The sequence below is a fragment of the Heteronotia binoei genome, chromosome 11, assembly GCF_032191835.1.
Source record: "Heteronotia binoei isolate CCM8104 ecotype False Entrance Well chromosome 11, APGP_CSIRO_Hbin_v1, whole genome shotgun sequence".
NCBI classification, from domain to species: Eukaryota; Metazoa; Chordata; class Lepidosauria; order Squamata; family Gekkonidae; genus Heteronotia; species Heteronotia binoei.
Window position 1 is genome coordinate 10724113 of NC_083233.1, and position 22497 is coordinate 10746609.

Below are 22497 nucleotides of genomic sequence, written 5' to 3' on the forward strand. Positions count from 1 at the left end.
TCGGTCCCATGACCTGGACGAAAGCCGGATTGGTGAGGGTCTAAGGCGGAAGTGTCATCCAAAAAACTCTGCAACTGTAACGCCACTGCCCTCTCTATAACCTTACCTAAAAATGGTAGGTTCGAGACCGGTCGATAGTTCGCCAATTTGGCCGGATCTGCTGTACTCTTTTTTAAGAGAGGGCGGACCATAGCCTCTTTCAAAGATGTTGGAAATTGCCCTTCCAAGAGGGATCTATTTATGATATCCCGTACAGGATATCTAAGCTCCCTCTGGCAAGATTTAATTAGCCAGGAGGGGCATGGGTCAAGATCACAAGTTGTGGGGCGTACAGTTGAGAGAATTTCGTCGACTTCCCCAAGACAAAAATCTCAGTGTCTCAGTGGTCTTCTATCCCTACCGGCACCCCTTGGGTTTGTTCCATGCAAGACTCCCCCTTCATCACCATCCCATCCATCTGCTTGAATTGAATGGGGTGCTGAAAGGGACTCGTAGGGAGTCCGAGATCCTCTACTAGTTTGGGGGTGATTATGTCTCTGGTGCACCCAGAATCTAGTAGCGCTCGGGCGCATATAAAACGTTTAAGGTTAAGGTTCAGTAAAGTCAGTGGGATGAAAAACAAAGTCCCCGTAATTCTCACCCTCAGTGGTGCCATTAGTTCTATGACCTGCTGCTCGGCACCGCTCAGTGCAGGTTGTTCTCATTTCCCACCGGCTCTTCTTCCCAGGATTATTCTCCTAGTTCGTCGATGACAATGATCTCTTCTTCCTGTGGAGTTGCAGATGCCGAGCTGCCCTTTGCTGGCTCCTTTGCTTGTCCCTCTGCCTTCTTTGCTTTGGGCGCACTGGTCTTCGGAGTGGGGGGGGGGGGCTCAAGGCCTCTCAGGACAGTTTGCAGCCATGTGGTTAGGGTCTCCACATCGAAAACAGCGCCAGGGTGTGGGTGGTTTGGATGCTCCCCCGGACTGGCCTACCTTCTGCCTTTCCGCCTTTGTCCCCGGCTGTGACGTCCCCCCCCCTTACTCCCTTGCTGCTGTTGGCCACTCGCTTCATGTTGGTCTCTACGTCTCCCGCCAGTTGCACCCACCCCACCAGCGATGTAGGGCAAGCTTGTTGGAGGATTCAATCCAGCACACTTGCATTCAGGCCTCTCTGGAACTGCTCGATTTTCATCTGCTCGTTCCAGCCCCGTACTTTGGTGGCATTGGCCCGAAATTCTGCCGCATCCTCTCTTACTGTCTTGGACCCCTGTTGTAGGTCTCGCAGGGTCATCAGCGCTCACGTCTCTTGCAAGGGGTCTTCGTACTGCGTCAGTAGTGCCCGCAGGAACGCTGCCACCATATCTAGTTTCGGGTTTCATAGAGGCTCACGTACCATCTCTTGGCGGCCCCTTTCAGTTTGGATCCTAAGTAATCCACTCGGCTGAACTCATCGGGGAAGGTGTGCCCCCAATAGTACATGAAGCTGTTAGCTTTTATCGAAAAGTATTCCACCTCCTCGGGGTCCCCATCGAAGGTGGCATCCAACTTGCGGCCCCTACCATAACTACTGGCCTCGGTTGCAGCGGCAGTTGGGGTTGCTGCGGCGGTGGGGGTAGGGGTTGTTGCGGTTGATGAGGTTGGGGTGGGGGGGTTGTTGTGGTTGTCCCCTCCCCCCCCGGCGCTGGTGGTTGCAGTGCCCAGTCGAGCTGCCTCCTTACATCTTGAGTCATGAAGGCGTTGTTCGCTCGCATTTTCTCCCTGAGAGTTCTGGCCATCTCCACCATTTCAAACCTCATTATTTGGAGGAAGTCCCATGGGTTCAGAGGTTACTAAGCAACTATCTATTTTATTACTAAGGAATCCTAGGCTATTGGAAACATCAAACCTCACACTCTTTTGTGAAGAAATAAGAATTGTCTGTGTGAAAGGGGGGGGGGGAGGTCAGCCTAAAGTATAAACATCCCAGGGCCAGATGTTTTCTCTACGTACCCTCTGGGCTGTAAATAATGGGGGAGAGCTGGAGAGCTGATGGCCCACTCTCTACATAGTAAAATGTGGTCCAGAAATGAGCACACTTGACATCTCGAATGGCCTTCACTGACTAGAACTGCTAAGTAAGTTCGCCATCTAGGTAATAGCACAAAATATTAATTTTTACTGTTTTAGAATTTTAATAGATTTGAATTAATTGTGGTTTAAAATGTTGTTCTGTACTATGTATATTGAATTTTGTTGTTAGCCGCCCTGAGCCTGCTTCGGCGGGGAGGGCGGGATATAAATAAAAGGTGATTGATTGATTGATCTCATGTCCCAAGCCCCATCCATTGCTTAACAAGTTTTGCCTCGTCTCGCACCTCTGCCTGACAATCAAGGGAAGATGGAGAAGGGAGCCGCTTGGTTGCTGGGTGAAAATAAATGCCTCATGTCCTTCCCGCTGATTACAGAACATGGATAATTGATGCATCATAATTTCATTGTTGCTAAAAAGGGACCAGGGATGCTAATGGGATGGTGGCCTTAACCGAACGGCGCTTGCCTAAGGCGTGATGGATGGTGCGAATATAAAACAAAGCCGATTCAATCCTTTATAGTCTTCCCCTGATTTGGCTCAGCACAGCGTATTCCACTCACATGGAAGCTTGTCCCATATGGTGGAGTCATGTGGAAAGATAATATGTATGCAACGCGCACGCGTTCTTTCTTCTGCAGGGCAAATGAAGAAAGATTATAGAGTAGAATGAAAATGATGTTTGGGGACTGGTGGCACCCAGAAAGGAAGTAAAACACTTTTGCCACAGTTTCATACTAGAGGAGGAAGCAAGGCCAGGATTACGGAATGCGCCCAAGCAACACCAGGGGTGAGAAGGGGAGGGATAGGATTGCAAAGTCCCCCTCTGGCCACTGGTGTGTGGGGGAGGGGTGTGGGGGGGGTTGCAATCTCCAGGGTGGCAAACTCCAGGAGATTTGGGGGTGGAGCCTGGGGAGGACAGGAATCTTGGTGGGGTACAATGCCGCAGAGTCCACCCTCCAAAGCAGCCATTTCCTCCAGGGAAACTGATCTCTGTCCTCCGGAGATGAGCTGGAATTCCCTCAGCAGTTACAGAGGGCAAATACAAAAAGTGCCCATATGAAGAAAGGTTGTGCATCTGCGGGGAGGGGAAGATAGAGACAAGGGAACATGCACAATTCGAATGCAAACTTTATCAGAATATTCGGATGGCCTAGATATCCCCGATCTGTTGCCAACTTCTGAGGAGGGATACCAGATTTTATTTAGATAAGTTTGTAGCTGGCAGGGACCAGGAAATTACCTTAAAGGTGGTGACATTTACTATGCGAGCTATAAAACACCGGAAAAAGTCATCAGGGATAAATATTTAATTATTTTCTCAATTTTAAGTCTGAAATTTTAGAACTGGAATATTGGCATTTGTACGCCTAGGTTTTAAATTGTGTCTGCCTTGAATTGTACGTTTTGTTATTTGATTAGACTGCATATTTTGTCGTGCTGTGCTATGTTATGCTACTTGATGGGTCTCTGATGGTATTAGATAGATAGATAGATAGATAGATAGATAGATAGATAGATAGATAGATAGATAGATAGATAGATAGATAGATAGATAGATAGACAGACAGACAGACAGACAGACAGACAGACAGACAGACAGACAGACTAATTGAGCTGTAATTCCAGGGGATCCCCAGTTCCCACCTGGAGGCTGGCATCCCTAGTTAGGTGCTAGCCGTGACCTGTAAAGTATCAGGTGAAGCTTAATTTCTAAAAAAGGAAGGGAGATCACAGATCTGTTTAGAAGCCAAGCCTTCTAATGTCAACATTGCTGGCTCCTCCAGGGGGGGAATCAACTGGGGGGTTCTCAGGCAGAAGGGAAAGGCATTTTGTGCCTGTTGACTTTTGTCTGAATAATTGCTGCACAGATCCCATGGACACAGCTGGCTTCGAAAGCCACAGATGACCCCTGCTGATGGCCAAGGCTCTGCATTCTTTGGGAAAGAGATCTTTTTTGCCTTTTGTGTTCAGCCTGAGAGCCAAAGCAGACCTCTTTGTCTCTGCCATGGGGGGAGAGGGGGCAGCACCATAAAAACACTTCAAGGGCCCAGTCCTGACTGTGTGTGGAGTCGTCCCTGCTGGGAATGGCTGACAAGAGTTATAACTGACGTCCAGCATACAGAGGAGGCAGTAGTGGGACCATCCAGTGTTGCTGGCCCAGCTTAAGCAAAGGAGCAGCCCTGCTGGATCACCCAAGGGCCACTCTGCTCCAGCAATCAGTGTTGCCAGCTCCAGGTTGGGAAATTCCTGGAGCTTTGGTGGCAGCGCCTGTGGAGGGTTATGTTTAGGGAGGGGAGGGAGCTCAGCTGGGATGTGATGCCAAGGAGTCCACTTTCTGGAGCTGCCGTTTTGTCCAAGGGAACTGATCTCTAGTGTGATCAGCTGAAACACCAGGAGTCCTGTGCCCCAGCGGTCATTTTGTAGAAAAATAGGTGGTGGAGCTCATCCAGGGATTGTTATGCAGCTGCGATACTATTCAATGGACAAGGAGGCGGAACTCTCAGGAGGAGGAGGTGGAACTCTCAGAAAGGTTCAGGAGCTGTGCTCCTGTGAGCTCCCACTGAGTCTGAGGCCTGCCTGGCCCCATCTGGAAGTTGGCAACTCTATCTACAATTTTTCAGTGTCCTACAGGAGCAAGCCAGGTGCCTTCAGAAGGTCCGAAAACTGTGCCTCTTAGGGGTTTTTTTTGGGGGGGGGGGTTCTTTCCTTTCTCCTTTATTTTGCTTTTTCTTGCCTTTTTTTTTTTTTTTTTGCTTACATGATTTTCTGTTTGGATGATGATGTTGATGATGATAGTAAAAAAATCCAGGTGGGTAAATGCGACAGTCTCAAGGAGATACTTGAGTCTATAGAGAGGGGGAAAGAACAGTAGTGCATATATTGAACGAGGCTTGCCAGATCTGGGTTGGGAAATGACTGGAAGCCTCCGCAGGGTAGAGCTCTATGGAGTCCACTCCTCTGCGCAGCCAGCATCTCTTCCCTCTCCAGACATCAGCTTGAAGGCTGGCAACAAACACGAGCTATTTTGACCCTGAGGCAGAATGCATAAAAAGCTTCACACTGAGACCCAGGGTCCCTAATAGAGAGGAATGTTTTTAGAAGGCTGAAACTGTAAATACAGTTTTGCAGAAATCAGATATGGAGAGGTGGGGAATTAGTAGGTCTAGGGAGAAAACATGCATGCCCAGCTGTTCCAATCTACTTTTTATTGATCAAGATTAAACTTAATGGAATAGTTTTTTTAAACCCTGCTAAAAGGAGCTGGAGAAGAGGTCCTTGTAGCTTACCTGGGCAGCTTTGCCTTGGCCCTTGTGTGATTCTGAACCCCGAGAGGAAGCAGACTCCACTACAGAGAGAAAAGGCTACCTAGGCTTGCCAAGCTCTAGGTGACACCTGGAGATTTCCTGCTAGTACAGTTGATCTCCAGCTGGCCGAGATCAGTTTCCCAAGAGAAAATGGTGGCTTTGGAAGGTGGACAGTATGGCATTATGCCCTGCTGAGACCCCTCCCCCCCAAACCTCATCTTCCCCAGGCACAACCCCAAATCTCCAGGTATTTTCCAGCCCAGAACTGGCAACCATAGGCTGCCCCCATGAAAGCTGCATGTCCCTCCCCCCCCTCACCGTTTCCCTGTTGCATCTTGACAGCCCTGTTTCTCAGAGGTCCCTTGGCAGGAAATGTTGGGAACTTCTGGCTCAGAGTTAAGACACACAATGCTGGATACATTTCAGAGTTACGTTATTGCTTCCATTTTGTATCGTTATGCTCTTTGAGTATGAATGAATCAATGGCTGAGTGGCTAAGCAAAAGCCTAAATCCCTACCCCTACCCCACCCCACCCCCGCCTCCATCCTTTCGCTTGAGGAAATTGTTCCTTTTTGGAAGAGTCCTTTTGTTTGAGGCTAGTGGAGGCTGCGAGTCAGTGACCAGGGAGCAGATCTGTTGGACTGGGTGCCAAGTGCCATGGCTGTCTGCTTCAGCTCCTTTCTGAAACAAAGTGACTCCAGTATGTGTCTGCAGAAGTGTTGCATGCACATGAAAGCCGATACCCAGAATAAAACTTTGTGGGTCTTAAAGACGCTGCTGGACTCAAACTTTGTTCTGTCGCTTAAGACCCTCCTTTTTGCAACATTTTGCCCACTGAGGCCAAGGGGCAGACTCGGTTAACAGTCATAACAGCTATTTTTAGTGGCACATTGTTTGTTTGTTTTTCTTAAACTGATCTCAAAAGAGCCTCTTGAATGATGTATGGGGTCTCTTAACTTTTAATGACATATTTTCACTGAGGACAAGCACCGTCTTGGGGTGATTTGCAGAACAGAAGAAGCCCTCTCCCCAACCCACTCAGAAAGGCAACATGATGCCCCCTCCCCTCGTGCACAGCTCTCCACTGTGTCCCAAGAGCTCCTCTGGCTGCAGCCTAGTTGTAAAATCCCAGGGGGTTGGGGGCGGAGTCTAGGGAAGAGGAAGGACTTCAGATGCCATAGAGCCCACCCTTGGGGAACAGATGTCTGTCACATGGAGATTGGTTCTAATTCTGGGAGCTCCATCTGGAGGCTGTCAACCCTGAGGGGCTGTAAGTTCAGAGCTTTCCTGAGCCGTCAAGTGAGCATTTGCCAGTTGCTCTCACTCAGTCTAACGTACCCAATGGGATTGAAATGAAGTGGACAGAGGGAGCTGTCTGTGGAGCTGGTGGACCTGACTGAACATTCATGTGAGGTGCACTCCCATGAACATGAAGCTGCCTTATACTGAAGGGAAGGGATGGTGGCTCAGTGGTAGAGCATCTGCTTGGTAAGCAGAAGGTCCCAGGTTCAATCCTTGACATCTCCACCTAAAAAGGGTCTAGGCAAGTAGGCATGAAAAATCTCAGCTTGAGACCCTGGAGAGTCGCTGAGTAGACAATACTGACTTTGATGGACCAAGGGTCTGATTCAGTAGAAGGCAGCTTCATATGATCATATGAAGCCTTGGTCCATCAAAGTCAGTCTAGTCTACTCAGACTGGCAATGGCACTCCAGGGTCTCGGGCAGAGGCCTTTCCTACCACCTGGTCATGTTAACTGGATGTTCGGACCCCATGTCAGATTCAGACCACGTCAGCCCCCATCAGGACCCTGACACTTGTGTCCCACCTCCTTGGGCTTCTCTGGTCCACCTGAGCACCCAGTCCACCCCTGGAAGGCGAGCACCTCCCAAGGAGATACCTGACATCCAGACACCTCTGCACAGAAAGGGGGAAAAGGAGGTGGACACTGATTTCCTTGGAGACAATCCTTGGAGAATTTCCTGGAATGCCCTCCACCTGGCCCTATGGAGCCTACAGTTGGCAATGTCAAGCAATGTTTTATTTTTTTCATAACTGTCTATGTTTATCAGAATATAACTGCCAAGCTGTACCTGTTACTAACCCTGAAACAAAGCTGAGGCACATCAAAGTAGAAAATTAGTCGGCGCCTCCTCCCTGCGCCTCTTTCGCTTTTACTAACAAATGCAGGAATTCGCTCTTTGAAGATAAAGCCTACAGGGACATTTTCCCAGGCCAAGCCTGGACCCAGGAAGTATAACCGCAGGGAGATAAAGAAAGTACTGTGTGAATTTTCACACGTGAATACAGGACTGTTTAGTAATTGTAGCTTTGTTGATAAAACCTTTGATGTGCCATCTTTAAGTATGCATTCTGCTATTACTCTGTATCAGTTCCAGTTCTTGGCTCAATAGAAGCACATGGCTTATCAATAAACCTATACTTTGTTTCAACTAAAGGACTGGTTACTTTGAGATCCGCTTGCTTGACATTTTGGAACTGATACAGAGTAATAGCAGAATGCATACTTAAAGATGACAGGCAACACCTGCCAGAGACAGGAAGATTGGAACCACCTGATGAGAGTGGGGAGGGGTTACAAGTTCAAATTCAGTGAAGGGAACTGGAACCAAGGAGGAACAAGAACACGAGACAGCTGGACAAGAAGGTTCTTTGGAACAGAGAATGAGATCTTTGTGGAAGACCTGTCCAAAGCAAATGTCTGTGTGTCACAAGGAGAAGAACTAAAGTGCATGAAACTCCTTCTCTGGTGACATCTGAGGCTATAGGAAACCTTCAGCACACAGGTTGAATGGTAGCCCTGGAGCCCAAGGACCAGAGGTCCTGACTGACCTATGGATCTGGAGATGCTGAGAATGGAACCCCAGACCTTCTGCATTCCCAAAAGATGCTCTTCCACTCAGCCACAGCCCCTCCCAGGCAACCAGAGGAGAAAGGCAAGCATGGCAGTTGTATGAGCTGACCTGGACTCTAACCTGAATGGCACAGGAGGGCAATCAACATAGCACCCAGCTTAGGATGGCCAGCAGCCTGGAGATTTGGGGGTGGAGCCTAGGGAGGGAAGCATTTGAGAAGGGGAGGGATTTCTGAAGGGTGTAAAGGCCATAAGGTCCACCTTCCAAAGCAGCCATTTTCTCCTTGGGAGCTGATCTCTGCAGCCTGGAGACCCATCTGTTATCATCCTGGGAGGCTGGCAACCATAATGGCTGCTGTTGCATGGTTGGCTCCATTCTGTTGTTTCCCTGGGCCTGGTTCCCCTCTTAACCGGCCCCATTTCTTCCCCCGCCCCCATCTGTCTCTCTCTCTCTCTCTCTCTCTCCCCTTCCAGTTTGTCGCCCAGCCCAACTGCCAGCAGCTGCTGGCCACTCTCTGGTACGACGGCTTCCCCGGGTGGCGGCGGAAGCACTGGGCGGTGAAACTCTTGACCTGCATCACCATCGGGCTGCTCTTCCCTGTCCTTTCCGTGGCCTACTTGTTTGCCCCCAAGAGCAGGCTGGGACTGTTCATCAAGAAGCCATTCATCAAGTTCATCTGCCACACAGGCTCCTACCTGACCTTCCTCTTCATGCTGCTGCTGGCCTCACAGCACATTGTCAGGACTGACCTGCACATGCAGGGGCCTCCGCCCACCGTCGTGGAGTGGATGATCCTCCCCTGGGTCCTGGGTAAGTCCACAAACGCCCGGAAGTTGGCAACAAGCACGGCAGGGGGAGGGACCAGGGCTGGAGTGCCGCAGGGCTCAGTACTGGCTCCCATGCTCTTTAACTTGTTCATAAATGATTTGGCGTTGAGAGTAAGCAGTGAAGTGGCCAACTTTGCGGATGACACTAAATTGTTCAGGGTGGTGAGAACCAGAGAGGATTGTGAGGCACTCCAAAGGGATCTGTTGAGGCTGGGTGAGTGGGCGTCAACGTGGCAGATGAGGTTCAATGTGGCCAAGTGCAAAGTAATGCACATCGGGGCCAAGAATCCCAGCTACAAATACAAGTTGATGGGGTGTGAACTGGCAGAGACTGACCAAGAGAGAGATCTCGGGGTCGTGGTAGATAACTCACTGAAAATGTCAAGACAGTGTGCGATTGCGATAAAAAAGGCCAACGCCATGCTGGGAATTATTAGGAAGGGAATTGAAAACAAATCAGCCAGTATCATAATGCCCCTGTATAAATCGATGGTGCGGTCTCATTTGGAATACTGTGTGCAATTCTGGTCACCACACCTCAAAAAGGATATTATAGCATTGGAAAAAGTGCAGAAAAGGGCAACTAGAATGATTACAGGTTTGGAACACTTTCCCTATGAAGAAAGGTTAAAACGCTTGGGGCTCTTTAGCTTGGAGAAACGTTGACTGCGGGGTGACATGATAGAAGTTTACAAGATTATTCATGGGATGGAAAAGGTAGAGAAAGAAGTACTTTTCTCCCTTTCTCACAATACAAGAACTCGTGGGCATTCAATGAAATTGCTGAGCAGTCAGGTTATAACAGATAAAAGGAAGTACTTCTTCACCCAAAGGGTGATTAACATGTGGAATTCACTGCCACAGGAGGTGGTGGTGGCTACAAGCATAGCCAGCTTCAAGAGGGGGTTAGATAAAAATATGGAGCAGAGGTCCATTAGTGGCTATTAGCCACAGTGTGTATATGTAAATTTTTGGCCACTGTGTGATACAGAGTGTTGGACTGGATGGGCCATTGGCCTGATCCAACATGGCTTCTCTTATGTGACACAGAGTGTTGGACTAGAGGGGCCATTGGCCTGATCCAACATGGCTTCTCTTATGTTCTTATGTGATACAGAGTGTTGGACTGGATGGGCCATTGGCCTGATCCAACATATGGCTTCTCTTATGTTCTTATGTTGCAGCAGAAGAGCAAGACTCAAGTCCAGGAACTCTTGAGGGACCAACAAGGCTTCCCTGGCAGAAACTTTGTAGACAGATTCAAGGCGAGGTGGCTTCATTGGTCTGAAGCAGCAGGACAAAGTGTGAGCCCAGCGGCACCTTTAAGAGCCCCAAAGTTTTATCCCAGGCATAAGCTTTTGTGTGCACACATGAAAGCTTACGCCTGGAATAAAACTGTGTGGCTCTTAAAGGTGCCGCTGGCCTCGCACTTTGTTCTTTGGAGACAAAATGAGCTTTCACGTGAAGCTCCCTTGCACTGAATCTGCCAGTTGCTCTGCCAGTTGGATACTCAGACTGGCAGAGGCTCTGCAGGGTCCTCCAAGCAGAGGTCACCGACTCCCTGGAGATGCCAGGCGTTGAATACGGGACCTTCTGCAGGCAAAGCAGATGCTCAGTCAACTGAGATGCAACTTTGGTTCTCGGAAGTTTATACCTCGGGTATCTTGTGGGTCTTGAAGGTGCTCGGAAGTTTATACCCCGGGTATCTTGTGGGTCTTGAAGGAGAGCCAGTTTGGTGTAGTGGTTAAGTGTGCGGACTCTTATCTGGGAGAACCGGGTTTGATTCCCCACTCCTCCACTTGCACCTGCTGGAATGGCCTTGGGTCAGCCATAGCTCTGGCAGAGGTTGTCCTTGAAAGGGCAGCTGCTGGGAGAGCCCTCTCCAGCCCCACCCACCTCACAGGGTGTCTGTTGTGGGGGAGGAAGGTAAAGGAGATTGTGAGCCGCTCTGAGACTCTTTGGAGTGGAGGGCGGGATATAAATCCAATATCTTCATCTACCTCACAGGGTGTCTGTTGTGGGGGAGGAAGGTAGAGGAGATTGTGAGCCGCTCTGAGACCCTTCGGAGTGGAGGGCGGGATATAAATCCAATATCTTCTTCTTCTTCTTCTCCTGGACTTCAGGGGGAGGAGTTAGAGCTGCTTGCATTTGGCTGAGAAGGGAATTTTTGTGCAAGCAAGGCTGACGCCTAAATCTGCCTTATAGGGAGGGTGAGAAATAGATGAAGTACAGAAGCCAGTGCAGTTCCTGGGGAGCAGCATTCACCAGTCATGAAAACCTTTAGCCCTTCCCGGCTGTCTTTGAAATCTCCTCCTCCAATAAGAGGGCAGGACGCAGTGTGGTCCAGAGGGTGTGAGGCTGTTCCGGGCAAACATGATGCTTCCTGTTGTGCCTGCCCCTTCACAGGTCTTTGTGGTGGTCTTGCCTCTCCAGATTAATTTCATACTAGAGCTGCACTCCAGGTAGGCTGGAAGTTCTAATATCCCCAGTGGGTTTGAACCAAGGTGTGAATAGCTGCAGGATTTCTCTGCAATTCCACTTCCATCTCAGCACCACTGAGATCTCTGGGCCTGGCATGTTGCTTTGCATGTGGGAGGGCTTTGCGCTTGCAGATCCCACGCTAGAGATGACATCCCCAGCTGGCGCACATCCCATCCCCAAAAGCCATCCAGCACCCAGCTGGTTCTCCGGAGAGGAACTTCTTTCCCACTCTCTTCGTTCGCAAACAGGGTGTTTGTCATTCTGGGGTTGTTTGTGAAACCTAGCCCAGGTCAAGTGAGGTGATTGGATACTGTTTTGCCATAGCGCTCAAAATATTGCCCTGGTACTCTAAGCTTCAATGATGCATGTGGCTGAAGTATTTTTTTTCCTCTGTGGTTTCCCCGCCCACCCCCCCTCCGTAGCAGTCTGTCCTTACTTGCATTCCCCACTGGCCAAGTGTTAAGTGTTAAAAGTTAAGCACTATTGAGTATAAAGCACCATATGGCGTGAAAATCTCTTCTCTCCTTTGCAGTACTATGAAAGGGGATTGATTTAAGTAGAATTAGGAAAGCCAATCAGCATTCTTCAGTAGAACAGATACATTTCCCGTCCCTCGTCGGTGCAAGCAGGGTGGGACAGTGGCTCAGTGGTAGAGCATTTGCTTGGGAAGCAGAAGGTCCCAGGTTCAATCCCCGGCATCTCCAAAAAAGGGTCCAGGCAAATAGGTGTGAAAAACCTCAGCTTGAGACCCTGGAGAGCCATGAATGGGGCTGTGGCTCAGTGGTAGAGCATCTGCTTGGGAAGCAGAAGGTCCCAGGTTCAATCCCTGGCATCTCCAAAAAAGGGTCCAGGCAAATAGGTGTGAAAAACCTCAGCTCGAGACCCTGGAGAGCAGGGGAGGGATGGTGGCTCAGTGGTAGAGCATCTGCTTGGGAAGCAGAAGGTCCCAGGTTCAATCCCTGGCATCTCCAAAAAAGGGTCCAGGCAAATAGGTGTGAAAAACCTCAGCTCGAGACCCTGGAGAGCAGGGGAGGGATGGTGGCTCAGTGGTAGAGCATTTGCTTGGGAAGCAGAAGGTCCCAGGTTCAATCCCCGGCATCTCCAAAAAAGGGTCCAGGCAAATAGGTGTGAAAAACCTCAGCTTGAGACCCTGGAGAGCAGGGGAGGGATGGTGGCTCAGTGGTAGAGCATCTCCTTGGGAAGCAGAAGGTCCCAGGTTCAATCCCCGGCATCTCCCCAAAAGGGTCCAGGCAAATAGGTGTGAAAAACCTCAGCTTGAGACCCTGGAGAGCCATGAATGGGGCTGTGGCTCAGTGGTAGAGCATCTGCTTGGGAAGCAGAAGGTCCCAGGTTCAATCCCTGGCATCTCCAAAAAAGGGTCCAGGCAAATAGGTGTGAAAAACCTCAGCTTGAGACCCTGGAGAGCCGCTGCCAGTCTGAGAAGACAATACTGACTTTGATGGACCAAGGGTCTGATTCAGTAGAAGGCAGCTTCATATGTTGTTCATATATGTTCAAGCAGCCTTGACCTCTGACACGAGTAAGATCCTGCATTACGTTTTATGACACACATGGCCCAGCTCAACAAAGTCTCATTTACATCAAATCCGGCCCTCATAACAAATGAGTTTGACACCCCTGGCCTAGAGGATGTTCAGAGAGGTGGTTGAATAAAGCCACCTGACTGCTGGAATTCCAAGGAGGTCTCCCATCCAAGTATTTGCCAGAGTCGACCCTACTTAGTTTACGAGATCTGACCAGATTGGGCTTACTTGGGCTATCCAGGGCAGGTCTAACCATCCATCAGCTCTTGATGGACACTGGCTGGTTGAGCTGTGTTTCAAAAGAGAAGAAGAAGAAGAAGAAGATATTGGATTTATATCCCGCCCTCCACTCCGAAGAGTCTCAGAGCGGCTCACAATCTCCTTTACCTTCCTCCCCCACAACAGACACCCTGTGAGGTGGGTGGGGCTGGAGAGGGCTCTCACAGCAGCTGCCCTTTCAAAGACAACCTCTGCCAGAGCTATGGCTGACCCAAGGCCATGCCAGCAGGTGCAAGTGGAGGAGTGGGGAATCAAACCCGGTTCTCCCAGATAGGAGTCTGCACACTTAACCAAAAGAGCTGCCCTTGCTTAGGGAAACAGTAAAAGGATCTGAGATACCCCCACAAAAAAAACCCTAGAAGGGGGAATCGGGTTCTACCATCACCTCCAGCAGAATAATCTTTGAAAGGAGCAGATGCGGCAGCTCACCTTTGCCTCCTTCAGGACCCTGGACAGCAGTCTGTGGCTGCTCAGGCAAAGCAAGCCAAACGCAAGGCAGCGCTGCAAAATATTGACCTTCTCCTCACTTTCCTAGTACTGGGGACAGTGGAGACAGTTCAGAATAAGGAGCACTGACTTACTTCAAACCAAAGCAAATTGGTTCATTAGAATACCAAAACAAAGAGAGGAGAAAGGGGGAGTTGGGATCAGTGCGTTTGAGAGGCAGCAAGGACTCAGACACTGCTCACGGAGACAAACGCGAACATACAGTCTTAAAACACATTCGCCGGCTGGATACATCCCTGGCAATTGAAGGGTGGCATCCAAAGCGGAGTTATACCCTGACTTGAACGGCCTTAGAAGGGTCTGACTCTGTTTAGGATAGCCATGGCTCAGTGGAAGAGCCTCTGCTTTGCATGCAGAAGGTCCAGTCCCTGGCATCTCCAGTTAAAAGGCGGCAAGGCGTGATATGAAAGACCTCTGCTTGAGAGCCTGGAGAGTTGCTGCCAGTCTAAGTAGACAGTACTGACCTTGATGGGTCAAGGGACGGTGGCTCAGTGGTAGAGCATCTGCTTGGGAAGCAGAAGGCCCCAGGTTCAATCCCTGGCATCTCCAAAAAAGGGTCCAGGCAAGTAGGTGTGAAAAACCTCAGCTTGAGACCCTGGAGAGCCGCTGCCAGTCTGAGAAGACAATACTGACTTTGATGGACCAAAGGTCTGATTCAGTATAAGGCAGCTTCAATGATCTGATTCCGTGTGAGGCAGCCTGGCCCTGAGAGATCCTGATGGTGGAACTGGTGACTGGGAAATGGGTCTTCCTTCCCCTTCCACCTGCTTGGGTGGTTCAGAACAACAGAGGAAAAACTGGCTGAGCTGAATGAGACAAGACTGGACTGGATATGAAGCGGGCCTGGCAGCTCTGTTTTTCTTTCCACAGGTCATTTGAAATCTGCTACGCAGCTTCCTCATTGGCTTGATAGACAAAGAGCATTATTTCTCCCTCTCCTTGGTGAAAGAGCCCCGTGGCGCAGAGGGGTAAAGCTGCAGTACTGCAGTCCGAGCTCCCTGCTCATGACCTGAGTTCGATCCCGGCAGAAGCTGGGTTCAAGTAGCCGGCTCATGGTTGACTCAGCCTTCCATCTTTCTGAAGTCAGTGAAATGAGTCCCCAACTTGCTGGGGGGAAAGCGTAGATGACTGGGGAAGGCAATGGCAAACCACCCCGTAAACAGTCTGCCGTGAAAACGTCAAGCAACGTCACCCCAGAGTCGGAAACGACCGGTGCTTGCACAGGGGACTACCTTTGCCTTTATCCCAAGTGAAGCTAATGGGCAGTAAGTTCAGGATGGACATAAGGAAATACTCCTTTACAGAGAGAGTTTTTAAAAGGTAGAGTTCACTGCCAGAGGATGTGATGGCTGCAGGAAGGAACAGCTTTCAAAGGGGATGAGATAGATTCATGGAGGATCAGTCTATCTGGCTACTAGCCCTGGTGACTGAGGGGAACCTCCACATTAAGAGGCAGTAAACCTCTGAATCCCAGAGCCAAGAGGCAACCTCAGGGGAAGGTCTTGGCCGCTATGCCCTGTTGTTGGCTGTCCAGAGGAACTGGTTGGCCACTGTATGTGACAGGATGTTAGACTAGATGAACCATTGGTCGGATCCAGCAGGACTCTTCTTATGTTCTTATGCTTTCAATTTCCAGCCACCTTACCTGTCCAGGTGTGCATTTGGGGAGAGAGGTCCTGGGCAATCTAGTGGGGTGAGACAAACCATTCCCAGGTTGTTCAAGGGAAAGGGTGCTGGCTTATCCCACTTGAACAAACAAAGCTGCCAGATCCCAATTTTGGCCCATCAAATCCAGCCTGGTCTTCTCAAACTGTAGTGGCTTTCAAAGGTCTCAAGCAGAGAAAGCTCTTTTCCAGCACCTCTGACTGGAGCTGCCAGGGACTGAATGTAGGGCCATGAGGTTGACCATGGGGTCAGTGCCCCTCTCCCTACACCAACAAGTGCAGCCAGTGACTGGAATTCTTTTTGCTTCTCTGTTGCTTACAATTACAGCTCTCACTCCCCTTCTGTTGGCCTTATCCAGAGCTTTCTGCACATCCCTCCTTCTCCATTGGTCACATCTGTAGTTCTCACACTTTTTCTGCACATCCTTCCTCTCTGTCAGTCACATCTGTACCCAGGGCTTTTTTTTTTCCGGAAAAAGATTTTCTGGAGTCTCAGGAGAGAAATGAAGGAGAACCACCTGGGTGCCCCTCGTTAACTTTTAAACACTTTTTGAGAATTGTGTTTCCGCAAAGAGGTTCCAGAACTCCATTCCACCGCATTTCCCAAGGAAAAAGAAAGTCCTACCATCTTCTTTCTTGAACATCCGTCCCTCTCAATCAGTCACATCTGTAGCTCTCATTCTTTCTGCAGGTCACTCCCTCTCTGTTGGTCACATTTGTAACTCTTGCTCTTTCTGCATATTCCTCCTCTGTTGGTCACAGCTGTACACCCTCCTTCCCTCTTAGTCATAGAATCATAGAGTTGGAAGGGACCTCCAGGGTCATCTAGTCCAACCACCTGCACAATGCAGGAAACTCACAAATACCTCCCCCTAAATTCACAGGATCTTCATTGCTGTCAGATGGCCATCTAGCCTCTGTTTAAAAAAACCTCCAAGGAAGGAGAGCCCACCACCTCCCAAGGAAGCCTGTTCCACTGAGGAATTGCTCTAACGGTCAGGAAGTTCTTCCTAATGTTGAGCCAGAAACTCTTTTGATTTAATTTCAATTCATTGGTTCTGGTCCTACCTTCTGGGGCCACAGAAAACAATTCCACAGCATCCTCTATAGGACAACCCTTCAAGTACTTGAAGATGGTGATCATATCACCTCTTAGCCGCCTCCTCTCCAGGCTGAACATCCCCAGCTCCTTCAACCTTTCCTCATAGGACTTGGTCTCCAGACCCCTCACCATCTTCATCGCCCTCCTCTGGACCCCTTCCAGCTTGTCTATATCCTTCTAAAAATGTGGTGCCCAAAACTGAACACAATACTCCAGGTGAGGTCTTACCAAAGCAGAGTAAAGAGATACCATCACATCATGTGATCTGGACACTATACTTCTGTTGATACAGCACAAAATTGTCATATCTGCATATCCTCTTTATCTCCTTTTCTCATCAGTAGCTCTCCCTCTTTCTGCACATCTCTCTCTTTCTGTTCTTCATGTCTTCTCACTGTCTTTCCCGGTGTCTCTCCTGTTGCTTCTTCATTCCACCCTATAGATGAGCTTTTTGGAGGAGAGCACAAAGAGCCCAGGTGAGCCACAGTGGTTTGGTTTGTCACTAATAATGATAGTTTGAAATAATGTTTTATACACTTCATTAATTCCAACAGAGCCTCATAAGACCTCATAAAAATTAAAAGTTTGATTGGATTTGTGAGCAGGCAAGTGATTTTTAAAAATAATTCATTACCCTCTCGTAGCCTCGTGTTTCTTCATGCAGACTATTCTCACAGTTCAATCACAGTTTCTAAAAATGAAACCGAGACTGAGGATCTGAGAGTGCCAAGCCACGGGAAGGAGCCGTCACAGAAAGGGATGTGCGGCTCGCAGCCACAGCCGAGAACAATTGCCTAACCTGGTGTGATGTGTTAACACATCTCTTCCTGCCTCCCCGATTAAATTGCCTGCAATTCTTCTGGGGAAACAATGAGGAAACAAAGAGGAGAGATTGTTGTAAATAAGTTGATGATGTGTCTTGTGTTCGGCTAGCTATTTGGGTGTCTTCTCGCACTCACATTCTCTTCTTTGAAAGGTTTTTGTTGCTCTCCGATAAACAAAGGCATAATAGGGTTTAAATGGAGGAATTAAGGCAACGTTTCCCTGCAAATAAGTTCTGCCTTTGAAAGAAATTATAAAATGCCTCCTCTTGGAAACGGAGAAAGATGAATGGAAAGAACAGTCACGTTCTGTGCAGACAGTATTTCGGTCACTATAGTAACAAGTCTAACAATGATTACTCACAATGAATGTAACATTTGGGTTGTTGTGTCAGAAGCTTTTCCGCTGATTCGTTTCTGCAGGCAAAGAATGCGGGATCTAGGAAAGGAAGTTTCAATCACGGCCAGGGCAGAGGGACAACTTGGAAAAGGGCTGTTAGGAGAAATTCTCTTAATTCCTCCTTTTCCCCAGTTTCTCCCTGAAATTCAACAATCCACTTCATTCCCTCTTTTTAGGAGCTGGGAGTCAGTTGCTAATCAGTTCCGTTTCGATGCAAAGAGAAGAGGGGCAGGCAGGAAGGCCCTGCCACCTTGCAAAAAATTTGATTCTGGGGAGCCACAGAGGGAGGCAATGCCTTCCCAAACCTTGTTACGCTCTTGCTAGAGCCCCCCCCCCCCGCTCCACTGTGGTGTGCCACGTCAGACAATCAGGAGGGCTGATGTTACAAAAGGATGCATCGGTTTCCCTTCAGAGAGAAACCAAGGAGAAATGGAAGAGAAATCCCTACGATGAATTTGATGGCTTTACCTGAAAAAAGTAAATTTCAGAAAAAGAAACTCCCCTTCCCCATAACAAGGCTGACTTGAAAGGGCCCAGGAGCACTGGCAGTGCCAAAGAAGGTGCTGTGCTCAGACCCAGCCAGCAGCAGCAGGAGAGGAAGAAGAAGATGATATTGGATTTATATCCCACCCTCCAGTCCGAAGAGTCTCAGAGCGGCTCACAATCTCCTTTCCCTTCCTCCCCCACAACAGACACCCTGTGAGGTAGATGAAGATATTGGGTTTATATCCCGCCCTCCACTCCGAAGAGTCTCAGAGCGGCTCACAATCTCCTTTCCCTTCCTCCCCCACAACAGACCCTGTGAGGTAGATGAAGATACTGGATTTATATCCCGCCCTCCACTCCGAAGAGTCTCAGAGCGGCTCACAATCTCCTTTCCCTTCCTCCCCCACAACAGACACCCTGTGAGGTAGATGAAGATATTGGATTTATATCCCGCCCTCCACTCCGAAGAGTCTCAGAGCGGCTCACAATCTCCTTTCCCTTCCTCCCCCACAACAGACCCTGTGAGGTAGATGAAGATACTGGATTTATATCCCGCCCTCCACTCCGAAGAGTCTCAGAGCGGCTCACAATCTCCTTTCCCTTCCTCCCCCACAACAGACACCCTGTGAGGTAGATGAAGATACTGGATTTATATCCCGCCCTCCGCTCCGAAGAGTCTCAGAGCGGCTCACAATCTCCTTTCCCTTCCTCCCCCACAACAGACACCCTGTGAGGTAGATGAAGATACTGGATTTATATCCCACCCTCCACTCCGAAGAGTCTCAGAGTGGCTCACAAACTCCTTTACCTCCCCCCCCCCCACAACAGACACCCTGTGAGGTAGATGAAGATACTGGATTTATATCCCACCCTCCACTCCGAAGAGTCTCAGAGCGGCTCACAATCTCCTTTACCTCCCCCCCCCCCACAACAGACACCCTGTGAGGTAGATGAAGATACTGGATTTATATCCCACCCTCCACTCCAAAGAGTCTCAGAGCGGCTCACAATCTCCTTTTCCTTCCTCCCCCACAACAGACACCCTGTGAGGTGCGTGGGGCTGAGAGGGCTCTCACAGCAGCTGCCCTTTCAAGGACAACCTCTGCCAGAGCTATGGCTGACCCAAGGCCATGCTAGCAGGTTCAAGTGGAGGAGTGGGGAATCAAACCTGGTTCTCCCAGATAAGAGTCCACATACTTAACCACTACACCAAACTGGCTCTGGAAAGGGATGCATTTTGCAGTCTAATGCAAATAGGAGCCTTTGCACACAAGCAAGATTTTATTCCAGTCCTAAGCTTTCTCCAGATTCAAAAAACGCAAGCGGATGTTCCTTGTGCACTTATTCCATTGAGGTTTATCTCCTCCTCAACTCTGCAGGTGAATCCTGTCCCTCTTTTATCCTAACCTTCCCCCAAGGAGCTCAGAGCAACTTAACATATTTCTGCCCTTTGTACTATTCTGTGAGTTGTATTAGACTGTGGGAGAGTAACCTGACCAGACCGAGGAGATTCGAACTGAGATCGCCAAGACCAGAGTCCAGGGCTCTGACCACTACTCCACATGGACTCCCACAATTTCCCATTAAGGGAAGGCACTGACAGCCCTTCCAGAAAACATTACAGTTCTTTTGCGTCCGATCTCAAGGCTCCCGTTTGAAAGCACTTTGAGCTCAACCCTTCTGAAGTCATATTCGTCGCAAGTCAAGACGGCGAATGCGAAACAATATTCTTAAGTTTTCAAAAGCCGGGCTGGATCGATGCATTCGCCTCTTCCCCTGCCGTTTTGTGATCACCACCTGGTAGGAGGATCCACAGGGGAATCTCGGATCAACATCCAGAGGACGACTGCTGAAACCATCGGGAATGAGATGCTGATGAACATAAGAGAAGCCATGTTAGATCAGGCCAATGGCCCATCCAGTCCAACATTCTGTGTCACACAGCGGCCAAATATATATATATATTTGGCCGCTGTGTGACACAGAATGTTGGACTGGATGTATACACACACACAGACACACACAGACACACACACTGTGGCTAATAGCCACTGATGGACCTCTGCTCCATATTTTTATCTAACCCCCTCTTGAAGGTGGCTATGCTTGTGGCCGCCACCACCTCCTGTGGCAGTGAATTCCACATGTTAATCACCCTTTATCCGTTTTAACCCCGACTGCTCAGCAATTTCATCGAATGCCCATGAGTTCTTGTATTGTGAGAAAGGGAGAAAAGGACTTCTTTCTCTACTTTCTCCATCCCATGCATCATCTTGTAAACCTCTATCATGTCACCCCGCAGTCGACGTTTCTCCAAGCTGAAGAGCCCCAAGCGTTTCAACCTTTCTTCATAGGGAAAGTGCTCCAGCCCTGTAATCATTCTAGTTGCCCTTTTCTGGACTTTCTCCAATGCTATAATATCCTTTTTGAGGTGCGGCGACCAGAACTGCACACAGTACTCCAAATGAGACCGCACCATCGATTTATACAGGGGCATTATGATACTGGCTGATTTGTTTGATGGAATAATAAAATGTTTAGAAAGCAGCCTGACTGCTAGTCTGCACTTAGGTTAAAATAGAAAACATTTTAGCAATGTATCAACAGCCCTGGAAGTTACCCTTGTGGCTGCATGCCGGAGCGTGGGCTTTGTCAGCTCACTTTCCCTCTGGCCTAGTTCAGGGCTAAGGTAGGACAAGGCGTGAGGCTCTGGAGGCTGCTGCCAGCTGGAGAAAGCACTGCGAGTGGCCCGTCTCTCTCTCTCTCAAGCTGCTTCGTCTGTTCAGTCTTCTAGTGAGTCACGCCTGGCCATTGACTCTCGAGTTTGACTGGCAGCAACTCCCCGAGGCCTCTGACAGAATGTGCAGGAGGCAGCCTCCGACTGAGCCAGACTGTGGCTCTCTCCAGGCCGGTATCATTTGTTTGATTGGCAGGGGCTCTCCAGAGTCAGGGGGGCAAGGTCTTTCACATCACCCCCGACCTGACCCTTTGAACTGGAGACACTGGGGATTGAATCTGGGGCCTTCTGCATGCCAGGCAAGCGCTCTGCCGTGCAGTCATGGTGCCTTCCTGGGCTGTCCCAGGGTGTGCATCAGTAACTCAAGGAATGTATGAAGGGCATGGCTTTATCTTGTGTTCTAATAGCCACCCATGGCCCCCATCTGAGGATAGTTGAGGAGAGTTTTCATGTGGAGACTAAACAGATTTCTCAGCAACCTCGGGGCACTCCCCAGGTTGGCAAAGAAATCTGAATTTTTTAAATCTTCCCCACCCCAAAGTGCAGAAATTTTTAAATCCCCCCCGCTCCAAAGTGCAGAAATTTTGAAATCCCCCCCGCCCCAAAGTGCAGAAATTTTTAAATCCCCCCCGCCCTGAAGTGCAGAAATTTTTAAATCCCCCCCGCCCCAAAGTGCAGAAATTTTTAAATCCCCCCCGCCCCAAAGTGCAGAAATTTTTAAATCCCCCCGCCCCAAAGTGCAGAAATTTTTAAATCCCCCTGCCCCAAAGTGCAGAAATTTTTAAATCCCCACACCTCAAAATGCAGAAATTTTTAAATCCTCCCCACTCCGAAATGCAGAATTTTTTAAATCCTTCCCACTCCGAAATGCAGAAATTTTTAAATCCCCCCACCTCAAAATGCAGAAATTTTTAAATCCTTCCCACTCCGAAGTGCAGAAATTTTTAAATCCCCCCCTCTCCCCAAAGTGCAGAAAATGCACTTACTTTGCTTCTGCAGTGGCAGCATGGGCAGATGCCAGGAGCCTTTCGGGGCCCAGCCACAGCATCGGCGCATGTCAGGAGCCACTCCGGACTCAGCAGCAGTGGATGCCAGGAGCCTCTTGGGGCCCAGCTGTGGTGGACGAGGGCAGGAGCTGCTGCAGGCTTGAGGTGGTTTCTAGACAACCACACTGCAGCTGCGCCCAAGGCCCTCCCTGCTTGAAAGGGCCCTCTTCCTGCCCACAGCACCGTGAACATCACGGAACATGGATGCCATTTCATCGGCTCGCTCAGCTGCACGGCCGCATGTGAGGGTATATTTGCATTGACAGTCTGATAATTTTAACTGATATTTTAATTGTTATTTTAGATTTAACTTTATACTGTGCAATGGTTTTATGATATTCTTATTGTTCTACCCTATTTGTTGTTACCT

At 49.2% G+C, this 22497-nt stretch overlaps 1 protein-coding gene and 2 non-coding genes across 3 annotated transcripts in view; all 3 read left to right on the forward strand.

Annotated features, from left to right (window-relative positions):
- The window catches only part of TRPC5 (transient receptor potential cation channel subfamily C member 5), a 222750-nt gene that overhangs the window by 130676 nt on the left and 69577 nt on the right, over positions 1-22497 (forward strand). Inside the window, 1 exon segment of the mRNA XM_060249986.1 lies at positions 8707-9043. Coding sequence (XP_060105969.1) covers positions 8707-9043 — 337 coding nt within the window.
- Positions 12308-12379, forward strand: TRNAP-GGG (transfer RNA proline (anticodon GGG)). Its single transcript has one exon. It is a non-coding gene; the product is annotated as a tRNA-Pro (tRNA).
- Positions 12841-12912, forward strand: TRNAP-GGG (transfer RNA proline (anticodon GGG)). Its single transcript has one exon. It is a non-coding gene; the product is annotated as a tRNA-Pro (tRNA).